General features: G+C 43.1%; 1 protein-coding gene across 6 annotated transcripts in view; it reads left to right on the top strand.

The window, feature by feature from the left end:
* The window catches only part of PDE1C (phosphodiesterase 1C), a 1,540,979-nt gene that overhangs the window by 1,324,679 nt on the left and 198,460 nt on the right, over window positions 1–17,840 (top strand). For all 6 annotated transcript variants that reach the window (XM_073549936.1, XM_073549937.1, XM_073549933.1 and 3 more), the window contains one exon: window positions 4,301–4,382. In XM_073549936.1, the coding sequence (XP_073406037.1) occupies window positions 4,301–4,382 (82 nt within the window). The remainder of the gene's footprint in view (window positions 1–4,300; window positions 4,383–17,840) is intronic.

Below are 17,840 nucleotides of genomic sequence, written 5' to 3'. Positions count from 1 at the left end.
GGCTAAGGCTGAGATTAGGGTTAGGGGTGTGTTGGGGTTAGAGTTGGAGTTAGAATTGGGGGGTTTCCACTGTTTAGGCACATAAGGTGCTCTCCAAATGCAACATGGCATCTGATCTCAATTCCAGCCAATTTTGTGTTGAAAAAGTCAAATGGTGCTCCTTCCCTTCCAAGCTCTGCCATGGGCCCAAACAGTGTTTTACCGCCACATATGGGGTATCAGCCTACTCAAGACAAATTGCAAAACAACTTTTGGGGTCCAATTTCTCCTGTTACCCTTAGAAAAATAAAAAATTGGGGGTAAAAATATCATTTTTGTGGAAAAAAATATTTTTTTATTTTCACGCCCGGGCGTTATAAACTTCTGTGAAGCACTTGGGGGTTCAAAGTGCTCACCATACATCTAGATAAGTTCCTTGGGGACTAGTTTCCAAAATGGGGTCACTTGTGGGGGTTTCCACAGTTTTGATATATCAGGGGCTCTCCAAAGACAACATGACACCCGCAGACCATTCCATCAAAGTCTACATTCCAAAACATCGCTACATCCCTTCCGAGCCCCGACGTGTGCCCATACAGTAGTTTTCTCCCACAAATGGGATATCGGTGTACTCAGGACAAATGTGACAACAACTTTTTGGGTCCAATTTCTCCTGTTACCCTTGGCAAAATAAAAAAATTGGGGACTAAAAGATCATGTTTGTGGAAAAAATATGATTTTTTTTTTAATTTTACGCATGGGCGCTATAAACTTCTGTGAAGCCCTTGTGGGTTCAAGGTTCTCACCACATATCTAGATAAGTTCCTTGGGGGGTCTAGTTTCCAAAATGGTGTCATTTGTGGGGGGTTTCCACTGTTTTGGCACATCAGGGGCTTTCCAAACGCGACATGGCGTCCGATCTCAATTCCAGCCAAAAAAGTCAAATGGCGCTACTTCCCTTCCAAGCTCTGCCTTGTGCTCAAATAGTCGTTTACAACCACATATGGGGTATCAGCGTACTCAGGACAAATTGCACAATAACTTTTGGGGTCCTGTTACCTTTGGGAAAATAAAAATTGGGGGTGAAAAGATCATTTTTGTGGAAAAAATATGATTTTTTAATTGTACGGCTGTACATTTTAAACTTCTGTGAAGCCCTTGGGGGTTCAAAGTTCTCAACACATATCTAGATAAGTTCATTGGGGGTCTAGTTTCCAAAATGGGGTCACTTGTGGGTGTTTCCACTGTTTAGGCACATCAGGGGCTCTCCAAACGTGACATGGCGTCCAATCTGAATTCCAGCCAATTTTGCATTGAAAAAGTCAAGCGGAGCTCCTTCCCTTCTGAGCTCTGCCATGCGCCAAAACAGTGGTTCCCCCCACATATCGGGTATCAGCATACTCAGGACAAATTGCACAATAACTTTTGCAGTCCAATTTTTCCTGTTCCCCTTGGTAAAATAAAAAAAATTGGACCTGAAGTAATTTTTTTGTGAAAAAAAATTACGGGAAATGTTAATTTTTTTTTAAACATTCAAAAAATTCCTGTGAAGCACCTGAAGGGTTAATAAGCTTCTTGAATGTGGTTTTGAGCACCTTGTGGGGTGCAGTTTTTAGAATGGTGTCACTTTTGGGCATTTTCTATCATATAGATCCCTCAAAGTGACTTCAATTGTGATGTGGTCCCTAAAAATAAAATGGTGTGGCACAAATAAGAAATCGCTAGTCAACTTTTAACGCTTATAACGTCCTAACCAAATAAAATAAATATTTGTTTTTAAAATTGGCCTGATGTAAAGTAAACATGTGGGAAATGTTACTTATTAAGTTTTTTGAATGCCATATCTCTGTGATTTAAGGGCATAAAAATTCAAAGTTGGAAAATTGAAAAATTTTCTAAATTTTTGCCAAATTTCCGTTTTTTTCACAAATAAACGCAAGGTAAATCAATGAAATTTTACCATTAACGTGAAGTACAATATGTCATGAGAAAACAATGTCAGAATCACCAGGATCCATGGAAGCGTTCCAGAGTTATTACCTCATAAAGGGACAGTGGTCAGAATTGTAAAAATTGCCCTGGTCATGAACGTGCAAACCTCCCTTGGGGGTAAAGGGGTTAGCAGAATAAAAATTTAAAATTTTAAAATTGTGAAATTTTCCAAATTTTTGCAAAATTTCCGATTTTTTTCACAAGTAAAAGTAAAAATTACTGACCTAAATTTACCACTAACATGAAGCCCAATATGTCACGTTATGAGGTTAAATGAAAAGCACATCACTTGGAATCTTATTATGATTTAAAACAAAGCTTTAGGTTTACTTATTGCATGTAATGAATTCTCATTTCCCAATGAAAAATAAGCAGTCAGAATTTCCAGATGATATTGCGGTGCTTTATCAGGCCCCTTGGGCATTTTATAAGGGACGTAGCCCACATTGGAGCAAGCATTGACATGTGTCTTTCTACGGTGAATGATGACATGTAAACAATCATTATACGCAGATGAAAACAAAGTGTATATAATCTGGTGACCTTCACAAATGACTCATGTACTATATTAACTGTTATCGTAATTAATCATTGCCTGTACTGAAGATGGTAATGTAGTTCACAGGATTCCCATTCCACAGTTTGACTATAGAGTACGGATGAAAGCAAAGTCAAAATGTAATTCTATTTGTGCCTAGCACAATACACAAGATAAAAAATGCGAGAAGATATGTATCTTGTGTTATGAATGCCAATAATTCTTCACTGTCAGCCATAAAGGCAGTTTATGTTCCTTTTAGTAATTTGTTGTACCACTCGAACATTAATAGAATAACACTAATTTACGCCACTAGAACCACCCCCCCAAAAAAAGTAATTAATTTAAAAAAAAATTGTCTTTGAGGAATATGTCCAGTTAGTTAACTTTTTTTTATGGGAATACATCACCTGTATTGTTTTTTCATGCTTAGAACTAGTAAAGCATTCTTTTTTCTAATTTCAATTTATTATTAATGGTAAATTTTTTTATTTTATTTTCAGTTCAGAATTGTGGGAAATGTAGAAATGTTATTGAAAACATAGACATATATTTATAGGAGAACTTTCTAGGCATGCTCTGTGATCTGCGCCAGAGAGTTTGAGGGACGAGCAGTGACCATCACCTATTATGAGCAGTGTAATCATGTGTTATCTTAACTACGTGGGCAAAAATATTTGGACACTTAGGCTATGTGCCCACGTTGCAGAAATGTTCCGGGAATGTCCGTAGCATTTCCGCAAGTCCCTGCCGCTGGTAAAATGCATGCGGAATTCGCATGCATTTTTCAAGCGCTTTTAGCTTGCAGAATGCTTGCGCTTTCCAAGCGATTTGAAGCATCGCTTGGAAAGGTGATTAACAGGTTGGTCACACTTGTCGAGCATAGTGATTGACAAGTGTGACCACTCCTTGTAATCTCTCCTAGGATGATACTGTAATGACTACTGAAAAGTGATTTTTACAGAACAGGAATGTCAAGCCTTGTATTAACCTTAGAGGTCAAAGTGAAAATTGCATGATTTTAGGATTTGTTTTATTATTGATGTGGAAAATATATACAAAACATGTTTAACTTGAAAAATATGATTGTGGCAATAGATCATTTTATTGGCACATTTACTTTAATACACTTAGACCTTTGTGAATTTATTTCTGTCCAATGAGAATCAGCAAATATCAAAACCCAGCCATTTTCCTAGTTTTTATACTAAACTTTTATTTTTCATTGTTAAGATTATAAATAACCTCATCAGGGTATATTTCAGAGAGGTGGGAGATGGGGCTGAGCGAACATTCACTTTTAAGCCAATTTACTGGCAACTAAAGTGTCAACACATAAACAAGTACAATTCATTATTTTTCATTCAATACTCATAATGTGCATAGAATAAATGAACCTGAAACCTGCTGGTATTCAATGTTATCTAATAAGTAAGCTTCAATATGTGGCTCAGTAATATAAAGCAGCAAAGCGGGATGCAAGTTTTGATCACTTTATTATACAGTTTCTTCACTCACATAAAATAAGATTTCATATCACACTGAGAATTCTCAGCGCCGTTCAGAATTGATTTTATTGTGCAGATGCTAATTCACATTCCTGATAAAGTCATATAGTACAGATAGCCCGATGGCATCCAGAAATCATTTCCATGTCAATAGCTCCGGTTGCTTCGATGTCGCTTAGGCAGCTGACTATTAGAATCTCATATTCTGCTGCGCATTTATCTGTACATTATTGTTCTATGGCTGCTGATCAGAAATATACAACTCACGAACATCTCTTTGCAGGGTGACAAAGAAGCAGAACTTGGCCTTCCATTCTCTCCACTGTGTGATCGCAATTCTACAATGGTTGCCCAATCCCAAATAGGTAAGTTTAAAAAATATTTCCCTATGTGTGTTTTATATAGTATGCAGATCTGTATTAAAATATTATGGATGAGATGACTGGCCCAAGAAGAATTTTCTTCTCAATAAAGATAAACACAGTTGTTTAAAACTGGATGCAACCATTGTTTTCTCTTTTTTTTTTCTGCTGAGCAAAGCAAGTCCCATATTTTTGTTATTCCATATGCTAGCTACTACGAGTAAAAATAGCAAATCCAGCGACTCCTTCTCTGTCTCTCCACCGCTGTCCCTAGTTTTTGTTGATACAACTGAAGCTATGACATTGTAAGGGAGAGACAGCACTGTAGTCGTGACCTGTATTCCGGTGGCTGCTGCGCCCAGCCCTTCCCCTACATGAAACAATACTATGCTCCTCGGCATACCTGTATCTCCAGATTCATCTTCACCCATGCACTTCCCAGGCCATAACGGTCCCTCTTCTAGGTGACCTCAATCGATGGAGACACAGCCCAAGACAACTTTAACACTTTCTTTACTTAGGATTTCGCACGTTACATCTACAGTTGGTACATTATAACATACTGTATGCTTGCTTCCTGATCTTTCCCTTGCTTGCTGTCACTTCTGGGCAGTACACGCCCAGACCGGACCGTACTTGACTGCTTCCCAGTTCCTTCCAGGCCTGACCTCACTATAATAATATTTCCTTCAGCCTGTTTCGCCCCAGACATGAATTCATCAATCACTACGTTTGGTGACCCCTGGTGAAGCATTCAGCAGTCTGTACCAATCTCGTCGAAGCTCCAGCTCCTTTCATCTCTTTAGTCGAGCCAAATTCTGCCCTAAAAGCATGGGCCCAGGTGGTAAGATGCAACATCTTCCTTTTCCTGTTTTGTCCCACTGCTAAGGCCCGCAGTGGCTGTGGGTAATGTGGGCTATAATGACTTAACGTTACGTGACTCCCAAGTTGTCCGGGCCTATAGCCCATGTGGACACTCAGGCCCCCTGACCCCGTCTCCCTAAACCACTATTCATCACTAACCTTAACTCTCAGAAGCCCCTCCTACAATTAACTCTCTATAGCTGTCGGCGGAACGAGATGGCTTTCGCCCTGATGGTTGCAGATATAACCAGGAAGCACAGGACACTGATATGCTGTGGAGACAGAGAGCATTAGAAAATGCACAGAGACTGCAGACACAGCACAGACAGGTTAGCATGAGATCCGGATGTAGCAATGATAGATACTCGTTACTCCGGCGCTCTCCCTATGGAGGAGAGCCCAGAAATAGCAGCCAGTGCGCTGCCATTGGTTAATTGCACTTTTTGAATAATGCATGCCGTCCCTTTAAGAAGGCAGGAGAGAGGGCGGACGTGCCCTAATAGACTTAGCTACAGATCTCCTCACAGGACACCAGGAAGTGGAGGCAGGAGGGAGGCCTGAATGCTGAGCAGCAGCATGAGATCCAGAGGAGGCTGGCTGCTGCCTAATGACAGCACGTGAGTCTCGAGGTGAGTGCCCATAATGGAGGGCAGCGGCAGACCTGGACACAGCACCAGGACGGGGACCAGGTGTAACAGTGGCAGACCTGGGCGCCGCGCCAGGACAGGGACTGGGTGTAACAGTATCCTCCTCTTTACACCCCCTCTTCTTCAAGCCTGCATAGAACCGTTTAAGGAGAAGAGGAGCCTGGATGTTCTCCCTAGGCTCCCAAGATCTCTCCTCAGGACCAAAACCCCTCCAGTCCACCAGGTAGTAGGTCTTACCCCTAACTTTTTTTACGGCCTAGATATGTTTTACCTCAAAAACATCATCGTCTGAGACAGGGTCAGGAGTGGTACCTGGATCCTTAAAGAAGGGGCTCAAAACTACCGGTTTGAGGAGAGAAACATGAAAGGAGTTAGGCACACGTAGGGAAGTAGGCAACTTCAGCTTGTATGAGACTGGATTGATCTGTCTCAAGATCTCAAATGGCCCAATGAACCGGGGACCCAATTTGTAGGATGGCATCTTTAAACGGATATACTTTGAAGCGAGCCATACCTTGTCTCCGGGACGAAAGATAGGCGCATCCAAACGTCTCTTGTCCGCATGCCTTTTCATACGCTGGGAGGCTTTCTCCAGAGTTGTTTTGGTGTCCCTCCAGATCTTAGAAAAATGTTTGGAGAAAGTATCGGCAGCCGGAACGCCAGATGATCCGGAGATGGTGTTAGGAACGGCGGAACGCACTAAATAAAAATAAATAATAAAGTGCATTTGCCGCTCGGGGTCCATCGTGCAGTAGATGTTACACCGCTGCTAGGTAATGACAGACAATCAATATGGCAGTATAATGCGCACGGGTTAGACTTCACCCGAAGTGCGCAAAGCGGGCTCTGTTCACACACAGAGGCGCCGCAGCATAAACATACAAAAACACTGAGCCTGTTAGTATCACAGGCCTCAGGTAAATGCACAAATGTTATCAGGTCACAGGAGCAGCAGGACCTAAGACAGAGGAGCTGCATCCGTCTAGACCTACCGTGTGTGCGGCGTCGCTACTGCGAGTGCCAACAAGGGCTGCAACTGCAGCGCGGCGTAGGACACTGCCGCAGGACGACACAGCTACAAAGCAGGCGCAATGTCGGACGCTAGCGCAGAGGTGCGGTGTGCACTGTGGCCTATAGCTTGCCACTGACTGGCGCTGACTGCTGAACTAATTCCCTATCCACAGGCGTAATATCAGAGGGAAGGGGTTTCTTAATAAGTCAGTCACCAGAATCATACATCCGTCACCATTCACACATAGCAAGTATAGTCTATACTAGCGCATGGCCGAACTGTCCTGCGTGCTTTTTATAGCCATGCGGGACCTTTCAGATCTCCGAGATGGACCAATGAGATCTGGAGCAGGACCTGGGCACATGACTCCTGATCTCCAATGGGAGATCGTCTCATGAGCATGCCCAGTATGAGCACAGAGGAACTTAGTCTCTGGAGCTGTCTGCTGCAAAGTAATCTTCTCTGCAGTAGATAGACAGCAGGAGACCGCAGAATGTGAGGCTCTGGATTCCTGCAGAGCAGATGCAGAAACCTGATGCCTAACAGATGGGAAGAGGTATCCCGGGTTGCAGTCCGAAGACAATCTTAAAGGGAGACGTTCCAGAAGATTCCCTTACTTGGTTGTTGTAAGAAAATTCGGCCCAGGACAGTAAGTCTACCCAGTCGTCAAGATGCGCGTTGACAAAATGACGCAGGAATCCAGCCAGGATTTGATTTGTCCTCTCCACTTGTCCATTGGACTGGGGATGGTATGCTGAGGAAAAATCCAGTTCAATTCTTGCCAGTTAACAAACTGCTCTCCAGAATCTTGAGGTGAACTGGACTCCTCTGTCGGAAACGATGTGGAGGGGAAACCATGGAGACGGAAGATGTGCCGGATGAACAGATGCGCCAACTCAGGAGCAGTTGGAAGACCGGGTAGCGGAACGAAGTGGGCCATTTTAGAGAAGCGGTCCACCACTACCCACACCACAATACAGCCAGATGAGATCGGATGATCTGTGATGAAGTCCATCGCGATGTGTTGCCAGGGAGCAGACGGAATTGGTAGGGGCTGAAGCCTACCTGCGGGTAGGTGCTTGGCCGTCTTGTTACGGGCACAAGAAGGACAGGCTGTGACGTACTCCTGAATGTCCTTAGCCATAGCAGGCCACCAAAAGTACCGGGAGATGAATTGCAGAGTCTTTCTCAGACAGGCGTGACCAGCCAACTTGGATGAGTGACCCCACCGAAGGACACAAGTACGTTCAGAAGCTGACATGAAAGTCTTCCCAGGGGGAAGCCGGGTAAGGTCAGAAGAAGCGACAGCGACTAACCTTGAGGGTTCAATGATGTGCTGCGGTTCTTCTTCCTGATCAGGAGGTAGAAAGGCTCTGAAAAGTGCGTCTGCTTTGACATTTTTGTCAGCTGGGCGAAAATGAAGAATAAAATTAAAGCGAGCAAAAAACAAAGCCCAGCAAGCTTGACGAGGATTCAGCCTTTGCACAGTTTGGAGGTAAGCAAGGTTTTTGTGATCGGTGTATATGACTACCTGATGAAGAGCTCCTTCTAGAAGATGCCTCCACTCCTGCAGAGCCAACTTGATAGCCAGCAATTCCCGATCTCCAACAGAATAATTTCTCTCTGCGGAAGAAAAAACCTTGGAAAAAACCACCGGACTGCATTTGCCCGGTGGACGATTTCTGGGTTAGTACAGCTCCCGCACCTACTGAAGAGGCATCGACCTCAAGAAAAAATTGTTCATTAGAGTCAGGAAGATGAAGAACAGGTGCGACAGCAAAGGCCTTTTTTAGAGAAACAAAAGCCTCCTCCGCATCAGGGGGCCAATCCTTGGGACTTGTACTTTTCCAGGTCTGAGCCAAGATGGGCGCCACTCGGGTGGAAAAGTTAGGAATGAATTGTCTGTAGTAGTTGGCGAAGCCCAGAAATCGCTGTATGGCCTTCAGCCCAGACGGACGAGGCCACTTGAGTACAGCCGAAAACTTCTCTGGATCCATTTTTAATCCTGTGGAGGAAACAATGTAACCGAGGAAAGGCAAAGAGGATTGTTCAAAAAGGCACTTTTCAAACTTGGCATACAGTCTGTTCTCCCTGAGCCGCTGTAAGACTAGGTGACCAAGTCAGTGGAAAAAATCAGAATGTCGTCCAGGAAGACAACAACACAGGTGTAAAGCCGTTCCCTGAAAATATCATTAACGAACTCTTGGAAAACAGTGGGTGCATTGCTTAGACCAAACGGCATTACCAGGTACTCGTAGTGACCATCACGGGTGTTGAAGGCTGTTTTCCATTCTCCTCCATCCCTGATTCAGATCAAGTTGTAGGCACCTCTGAGATCCAGCTTGGTGAAGCTCTTGGCCCCTCGGAGACAGTCAAACAGTTCTGAAATTAGAAGCAAAGGGTACCTGTTTTTTACCGTGATCTGGTTCAGTCCCCGGTAGTCGATACAGGGCCGCAAGGATCCATCCTTTTTCTTCACGAAGAAGAAGCCTGCTCCTGCCGGTGATGATGATTTTCGGATAAACCCTCTGGCCAAATTTTCCTGGATGTAGTCCGACATAGCCTGAGTCTCTGTCAGGGAAAGAGGGTAAACTCTCCCACGGGAGGAGATGTTCCAGGAAGAAGATCTATCAGACAGTCATACGACCTGTGGGGGGGGGAGTTTTTCAGCCTCCTTTTTCCTGAAGGCATCCGAGAAGGAGCAGTAAGTGGATGGTAATCCAGGCAGGGTAGCAGGTTGGACTGGGGGTGAAACTGGTTCAATCCGAGTTAAGCAACGGTCCGAGCAGGAATCTCTCCAACGTATAATTTCGCCTGTTCTCCAATTAAGAACTGGTTTGTGTTTCTGAAACCAAGGCAAACCTAGAAGCTAGGGGTGAGACAAACCAGGGTACACATAAAAACGGATTCTTTCAGAATGCATAAGACCTACCCAGAGTTCCACTGGCACAGTCTGGAACTGGACGGGTTCAGTCAGTGGCTGGCCATCAACAGCGGTCACCCGCAGCGGATTGGGAAGAGCCTGAACTGGTAAGTGGTAACGATCCTCAAGCGTCTGCTAGATAAAACTCCCGGAGTCCAGAAAATTTTATTGCTCTGCAGGTCACAGAGACTGAGATCTGCAATGAGGGAGAGGAATGTTCTCTACCTAGGGTGGCCTCTCCTACCGAACCTAGGCACAGGAGTTTCCCGACTTCTTTGGACAGGAGCGGTTCAGGTGTTCGGAACTACCACAATATAGACAGCTTCCATCTTTGTGACGCGCCTCCTGGTGGCAGCTGGCCAGACTTACTCGATCTACCTCCATAGCTTCGGGAGAAGAAGATGAGATAGCCATTTTGGAAGAACTAGAGTCCAGGTGGTAGGACCTCTTGTATTGCTTAATCTCCATGTAACGCTCCTGAAAACGCAGGTCAATCCGGGTTGCCAAGGAAATCAGGTAATCAAAGATGGTAGGCCTGTCCCGTCCCGCCAGCTCATCCTTAATTTTTCCAGATAGGCTCTCCCAGAAGGTAGCCAGCAAGGCCTCATTGTTCCAGGACAGCTCAGACGAGAGGGTGCGGAGCTGAACAGCATACTGAGCCACTGTGAGGGTTCCTTGGCGTAACAGGTTTAGCCAGGCGAGAGCCTCTCCGGCTAGATGTGACATAATGAAGCCCACTTTGGCACAGTCAGAAGCAAACATGTGGTCCAAGATTTCGAAGTGTAGGCTACACTGATTGAGAAAACCCTGACACTGAGTAGGGTCACCATGGAAGCAGAGAGGAGCTGCCAGGCTAGGACCCTTGCTTTTCCAGCGGATTCCATGGCTTGAGCAATCTGTAACGAATGGAAGCGGAGGCAGAGATGGTGAAGTTCACATTCGTTTTTATTTTTAAAGTGGAACCTCGGGACCACGGTCCGGGGGGTTCCGAAGGGGGCGTGACTAGAGAGCCCCGGGCACCCGTAGTAAAGCCCCTCAGACAGGGCCAGAATTGAATACCCGGAGGACACAGGTGCTACCTCCAGTTAGACCCTGAACACGTGGCTAGGGCTAGGGTTAGGGCTAGGGTTAGGGCGAGAGTTAGGGATGAGATTAGGGTTAGGGGCGTGTTGGGGTTAGGGTTGGAGTTAGAATTGGGGGGTTTCCACTGTTTGGGCACATCAGGTGCTCTCCAAATGCAACATGGCGTCTGATCTCAATTCCAGCCAATTCTGCGTTGAAAAAGTCAAATGGTGCTCCTTCCCTTCCAAGCTCTGCCATGCACCCAAACAGTGTTTTATTCCCACATATAGGGTATCAGCCTACTCAGAACAAATTGCAAAACAACTTTTGGGGTCCAATTTCTCCTGTTACCCTTAAGAAAATAAAAAATTGGGGGCAATAATATCATTTTTGTGGAAAAAAATGATATTTTTATTTTCACGCCCTTGCGTTATAAACTTCTGTGAAGCACTTGGGGGTTCAAAGTGCTCACCACACATCTAGATAAGTTCCGTGGGGGGTCTAGTTTCCAAAATGGGGTCACTTGTGGGGAGTTTCAATAGTTTAGGTACATCAGCGGCTCTTCAAACGCACATGACACCCGCAGACCATTCCATCAAAGTCTGCATTCCAAAACGTCACTACTTCCCTTCCGAGCCCCGACGTGTGCCCATACAGTAGTTTTCTCCCACATATGAGGTATCAGCATACTCAGGAAAAATTGGACAACAACTTTTGGGGTCCAATTTCTCCTGTTACCCTTGGGAAAATAAAAAAATTGGGGACTAAATGATCATGTTTGTGGAAAAAATACGATTTTTTTATTTTCATGCCCGGGCATTATAAACTTCTGTGAAGCCATTGGGGATTCAAAATGCTCACCACACATCAAGATAAGTTCCTTAGGGGGTCTATTTTCCAAAATGGTGTCATTTGTGGGGGGTTTCCACTGTTTAGGTACATTAGGGGCTCTCCAAAGGCAACATGACACCCGCAGAGCATTCCATCAAAGTCTGCATTCCAAAACGTCACTACTTCCCTTCTGAGCCCTGACGTGTGCACATACAGTAGCTTTCTCCCACATATAGGGTGTCAGTGTACTCAGGACAAATTGGACAACAACTTTTGGGGTCCATTTTCTCCTTGTACCCTTGGGAAAATAAAAGAAATGGGGCCTAAAGGTCATGTTTGTTGAAAAAATACGATTTTTTTATTTTCACGCCCGGTCGTTATAAACTTCTGTGATGCACTGGGGGGTTCAAAGTGTTCACCACACATCTAGATAAGTTCCTTGGGGGGTCTAGTTTCCAAAATGGTGTCATTTGTGGGGGTTTTCACTGTTTTGGTACATCAGGGGCTTTCCAAAAGCGACAGGGTGTCCAATCTCAATTCCAGCCAAAAACGTCAAATGGCACTGCTTCCCTTCCGAGCTCTGCCATGCGCCCAAATAGTGGTTTACCCCCACATGTGGGGTATCAGCGTACTCAGGACAAATTGCACAATAATGTTTAGGGTCCTGTTACCCTTGGAAAAAAAAGAATTGAGAGTGAAAAGATCATTTTTGTGGAAAAAATATGATTTTTTAATTGTACGGCTGTACGTTATTCACTTCTGTGAAGTCCTTGTGGGTTCAAAGTTCTCACCACATATCTAGATAAGTTCCTTGGGGGGTCTAGTTTCCAAAATGGGGTCACTTATGGGAGGTTTCCATTGTTTAGGTACATCAGGGGCTCTCCAAACATGACATGGCGTCCGATCTGAATTCCAGCCAATTTTGCATTAAAAAAGTCAAACGGCGCTCCTTCCCTTCTGAGCTTTGTCATGCGCAGAAACAGTGGTTCCCCCCCACATATAAGGTATCAGCGTACTCAGGACAAACTGCACAATAATTTTTGCAGTCCAATTTCTCCTTTTACCCTTGGTAAAATAAAAAAATTGAACCTGAAGTATTTTTTTTGTGAAAAAAAGTTAAATGTTCATTTTTTTTAAATATTCAAAAAATTCCTGTGAAGCACCTGAAGGGTTAATAAACTTCTTGAATGTGGTTTTGAGCACCTTAAGGGGTGCAGTTTTTAGAATGGTGTCACTTTTGGGTATTTTCTATTATATAGACCCCTCAAAGTGTCTTCAAATGTGATGTGGTCCGTAAAAATAAAATGGTGTTGCAAAAATGAGAAATCGCTGGTCAACTTTTAACCCTTATAACTTCTTAACAAAAAAAAATTTTGGTTCCAAAATTGTGCTGATGTAAAGTAAACATGTGGGAAATGTTACTTATTAAGTTTGTTGTGTGCCGTATCTCTGTGATTTAAGGGCATAAAACTTCAAATTTGGAAAACTGCAAAATTTTCAAAATTTTCACCAAATTTCCATTTTTTCACAATTGAACACAAGTTATATGAATGAAATTTTACCACTAACATGAAGTACAATATGTCATGAGAAAAAAATGTCAGAATCACCGGGATCCATGGAAGCGTTTCAGAGTTATTACCTCATAAAGGGACAGTGGTCAGAATTGTAAAAATTGGCCATGTCATGAACGTGCAAACCACCCTTGGGGGTTAAGGGGTTAATTCAGAGATATATGGAGAAGGCAGGTTATATATGGCCTTATAGTTCAGTATTAGTAATTTGAATTGGATACGCTGAGGGAATGGAAGCCAGTGAAGAGATTTGCAGAGGGGAGAAGCGGAGGAGTAGCGAGGAGAGATGAGTTTGTTGGGCAGCAGAGTTAAGGATGGACTGGAGATGTGCGAGGGTGTTAGCAGGGAGGCCACAGATAAGGATCTTGCAGTAGTCGAGACGGGAGATGATAAGGGCATGCACAAGCATTTTAGTAGATTGAGGGTTGAGGAAGGGACGGATTCTGGAAATATTTTTGAGCTGGAGGCGGCAGGAGGTGGAGAGAGCTTGGATGTGCAGTTTGAAGGACAGGACAGAGTCAGGGGTTACTCCGAGGCAGCGGACCTCCGGTATGAGGGAAAGCGTGATGTTGTCAATTGTTATAGATAGGTCAGGTAAGGAGGATCTGTGAAATGGGGAAAGATGATCAGTTCAGATTTGTCCACATTCAGTTTGAGGAAGCGGGAGGAGAAGAAGGAGGATATGGCTGATAGACACTCCGGGATTCTGGACTGCAGAGAGGTGACGTCTGGGCCAGAGAGGTAGATCTGAGTGTCATCGGCATTGACATCACCGCTACAGTTATTTTAGCAGAAACTGAAAGTAGTGTTGGAGAGGTAAAGCTGGAGCGGTAGGGGATAAGTAAGGATCATTTTTAAAAATATTTAAATAGATCAAGATTATGAGATAAAAAAGAAAAATGACTTGGAAAATCTATATCATGAGCCTATCAACAGTACTTGAGCTAACTGAGGACTCAAAAACCCATACTCTAGGAAGGAGTGGCAGATGACCACTACTTACCTGCCAGTCCCAGAAATAACAGTTTATCATAAAATATCTGAAAACCCTACTCTTGGCATTTTTCCTATGTGAGATATGCTCTTATTCAGTACCTAGAATTAGATAGATAGATAGATAGATAGATAGATTGACAGACAGACAAATAAAAAAAAAATCAGCACCGGCAGTATATTGCTGGGTGTATAACTTAAAAGGACTACCAAAGACACCATAAATAACTAACAAAAAAACGGCAGTACTCCTATAATAACCTGTCACTTTGGAAAATGCTATTTATTATAGAAATGGGGTTTACCTGCAGGTAAATAATATTACAATGTTGCCAGGCCATATTTCTGAAAACGCAAAGAGAAAATTTACTTTATTCCTCCCAACAGCCGCTGATTTTCAGTCCTAGGTGTGGTGTAAAGGTCAGCCAGGACCGTAGTCAAGGCCAAGGACACCGGGGCCCCTGAGCCCTGGCTTCCCTTCACAGGAACACTACATTTCTCTTGTAGTTCACTTGCCTCTCCTTTCCTGCTGCTGTCGAGGTCCGCCCTCCTTTTCGTGGGGTCACCATTGGCGTTAGCTGAGTGTACAGAGACAAAGTCGAAATATAATTCAAAATACCAAACTTTACTCTCGGAACTTCGCAGTACATCCAGATCCAGTACAGCATTTACAGCAGTATTCACATTACACATCACTTCTTCCTTTCCTTCCTCACGCTGTTGTATGGCTCGAGATCAGGTCATACCGCACTGTACGCTGTCTCGGTATTCTCCCTGTGCAGCCTGGCTTCCTTTGAGATCTCCCCTGGCTGTTTCGCCCCGGCCCTGAGGGCGCCTGCCCATGCTAGGTACTGCCTCATGATGAGTAAACCACCCATCTGTCTGGCCATGTACTCCAATGTAGTTTCTTCTCTAGAAACGTCTTTAGCTATAGCTATGCTACTTGCACTTCAGCTGTAAATTTACTGCTTCTTGCTCTGGCTGTGGTGATGCTGCTCCACACGTTCTGGATGACTGGGTTCTCACTTCTGGATAACATTGAGGGGTATCTAACTTTCCTGGGCCAGAGGTCACCCGAGCTCTATGGGCATCCTTGCCCTCACTGTCCCTAACCAGGAAATTCCCTCCCCTTAAGCTAAGTCACCCCTCCTATATTAACTATCTACATTCCCACTAATCACTTTACTGTACTATATACACTTCAGTGCCCCATCTAGTGGCCCACTAACATTATTATGTTATAGTAGAAGGTAAATATATATATAATAACCTGATATATACATATTAAACACAACAAGATCACATAGCAACAAAATATACATGCATATTTGCAGCAATTAGCAGCATAGGGAGCTTAAGGGGTAAAACCTTCAACCCTTTACAGTGGTGCAGAGAGTGATTACAGCCATGATTCAAAGCACCACACACTATACTGTGAGCGGTGGCTGGAAAACGTCCAGTGCTTTATTTGACAGCTAGCTCTGCACAGACACACTGCAGAACCAAATGTTAATAAAAGGTGACGGATGTGCAAAGGCGGCCATGGAGCATTGTAATGCTATTTGCCTGTAGATTAATCCTATACCTGCATGAAATTAGTGTTTTCTAAGGTGACAGGTCGCCTTTAATATTCAAAAAAGACAAACTCTTTATCAGCTCTTGAACTGGAATTAAACATTTCTTCTCATGCACATTGGCCTGTATTAGTTAGTGTTTTTGCCAGAAATCTGGCATAAAAATCTTTGATAAGTCATACAAATATTGCACAACTCAAAGTTGCACAATAAATTAGCGACTTAGGTGGGGTGGGGATGGAACTCTTGTCCAATGGGGATGGAATTAGACAGCTCGTCCAATTCATATTGAAATCTTACTGCAGTCACTGACAGGTGTAAGGCTGTGTCCCGTCTCGCCACTTTTCAAACCAATCCTAATTGATTTAGAGGAAAGCGCCTCTTAATGAATCAGGTGCCTCTGTCTCTAGCATGCCACTTTGAATATCGCTCATCTTAATCTTAAGAAAGGCTCAAAATGAATGAGTAAAAATGTTGCATGTTATAATGAATAGGGTCTTTTTTTCATATTAAAATTGGAGAGCTGCTTCACCTTTTGAACAGAGAGTTAGATACAGTGGCATGTAAAAGTTTCGACACCCCTGATCACAATTACTGCTATTGCAAACATTTAAGCAAGTTGAAGACTAAATGATCTTTAAAAGGACTAAAGTTAAAAATGCCACATTTGCTTTGTATTTTAGGCAAAATATATATACTCATTTTTTTCTTTCTAAACATTACAATAAGGAAAATTTGCCTATACAAAAGTTTGGGCACCCTTGGAGATTTGTGTGCGCAGATAACTTTGACCAAGGTTTAAGATCTTCCAAATTGCAGAGGGAACAGCATCCAGTCCGGATGAAAAGTTCAATTCCTTTATTCTGCCATCAATACATCAGTACAATGTTTCGACCATACAAGGTCTTTTTCAAGTACATCCAAATAGCATAAAGGGCGACCTTATATAGTGTGGACAAACCAATCACTTTTTAGCTAACGCCCCTTAGAAATACATACACAATAATTAGTCATAAAGTACATCAGATAGAAAAACATTCTTTTATAGAATCAAATAACCTTTATAAAGGTATATATATATATATATATCATAATTGTCATAGATAATAAACACAGAACATAATACACACAACTCCCCGATGTCATCACCCAATCCCCATTAGGCATAATGGTCACCATAGTGATAATGCACCAATCAACATCCAAGATAAAAATCTGCTCCTATCAAGCTGTCTCATTACCAATGAGAAAAGATCATAGCGTTGGCGCCAGGAAATCAGCCTATAGGGGGTGCTACTAGGCACTAACTATGCAGGGTGCCCAAACTTTTGTATTTTCCCATTTTCCTTTTTGTTATTTTTTAAATGTAGAAAATTACAATATCTTTTTTTGCCTAAGATACAAAAGTAAATGTGTCATCTTTAACGTTGGCCTTTTTATAGATCATTTCATCTTCAGCTTGTTTAACTGTGCACAATAACAGTAATTTTTACCAGGGATTTCCAGACTTTTACATGTATATATTGGATAGATAGATAGATAGATAGATAGATAGATAGATAGATAGATAGATAGATAGATAGATAGATAGATAGATGGATCTTGTTTATGTGTACGGTAATTTTTCATGCACAGCCTTCTACAATCTTCTTGGAGAGTTTAAAGACTTTCCTGTCTTCAAAAATCAAGGCTGAAGGCCACTTTGATTATTTATAAGAGCTGTGAGACCAAAGAAAAACATTGCTCTTCATCATCCTGGGCCCTAGACGTGCTTAAAAAATGATAAAGCACTTGTAGGCGGCTGAGAATATATAAGAAGGGCTGATACTTCACAGCATTTCCAAGTAGCCAGGGCCTTGTTGCCTCCTTCTTCACTGTGGCCTTTGAAGCTCAGCAAGCGTGACTTTGTGCCTTTTAGACAAGGGCAATGTTATTTCAAGAACCGTTCTCTTCTTTGGTCCCAATCTATAATGGACTCTTG

This window comes from Dendrobates tinctorius, unplaced genomic scaffold (genome assembly GCF_039654945.1).
Source record: "Dendrobates tinctorius isolate UK_male_01 unplaced genomic scaffold, ASM3965494v1 ptg000162l, whole genome shotgun sequence".
NCBI classification, from domain to species: domain Eukaryota; kingdom Metazoa; phylum Chordata; class Amphibia; order Anura; family Dendrobatidae; genus Dendrobates; species Dendrobates tinctorius.
Note: the sequence above shows the minus strand (reverse complement) of the source record. Positions and strands in the feature narration are given on the sequence as shown.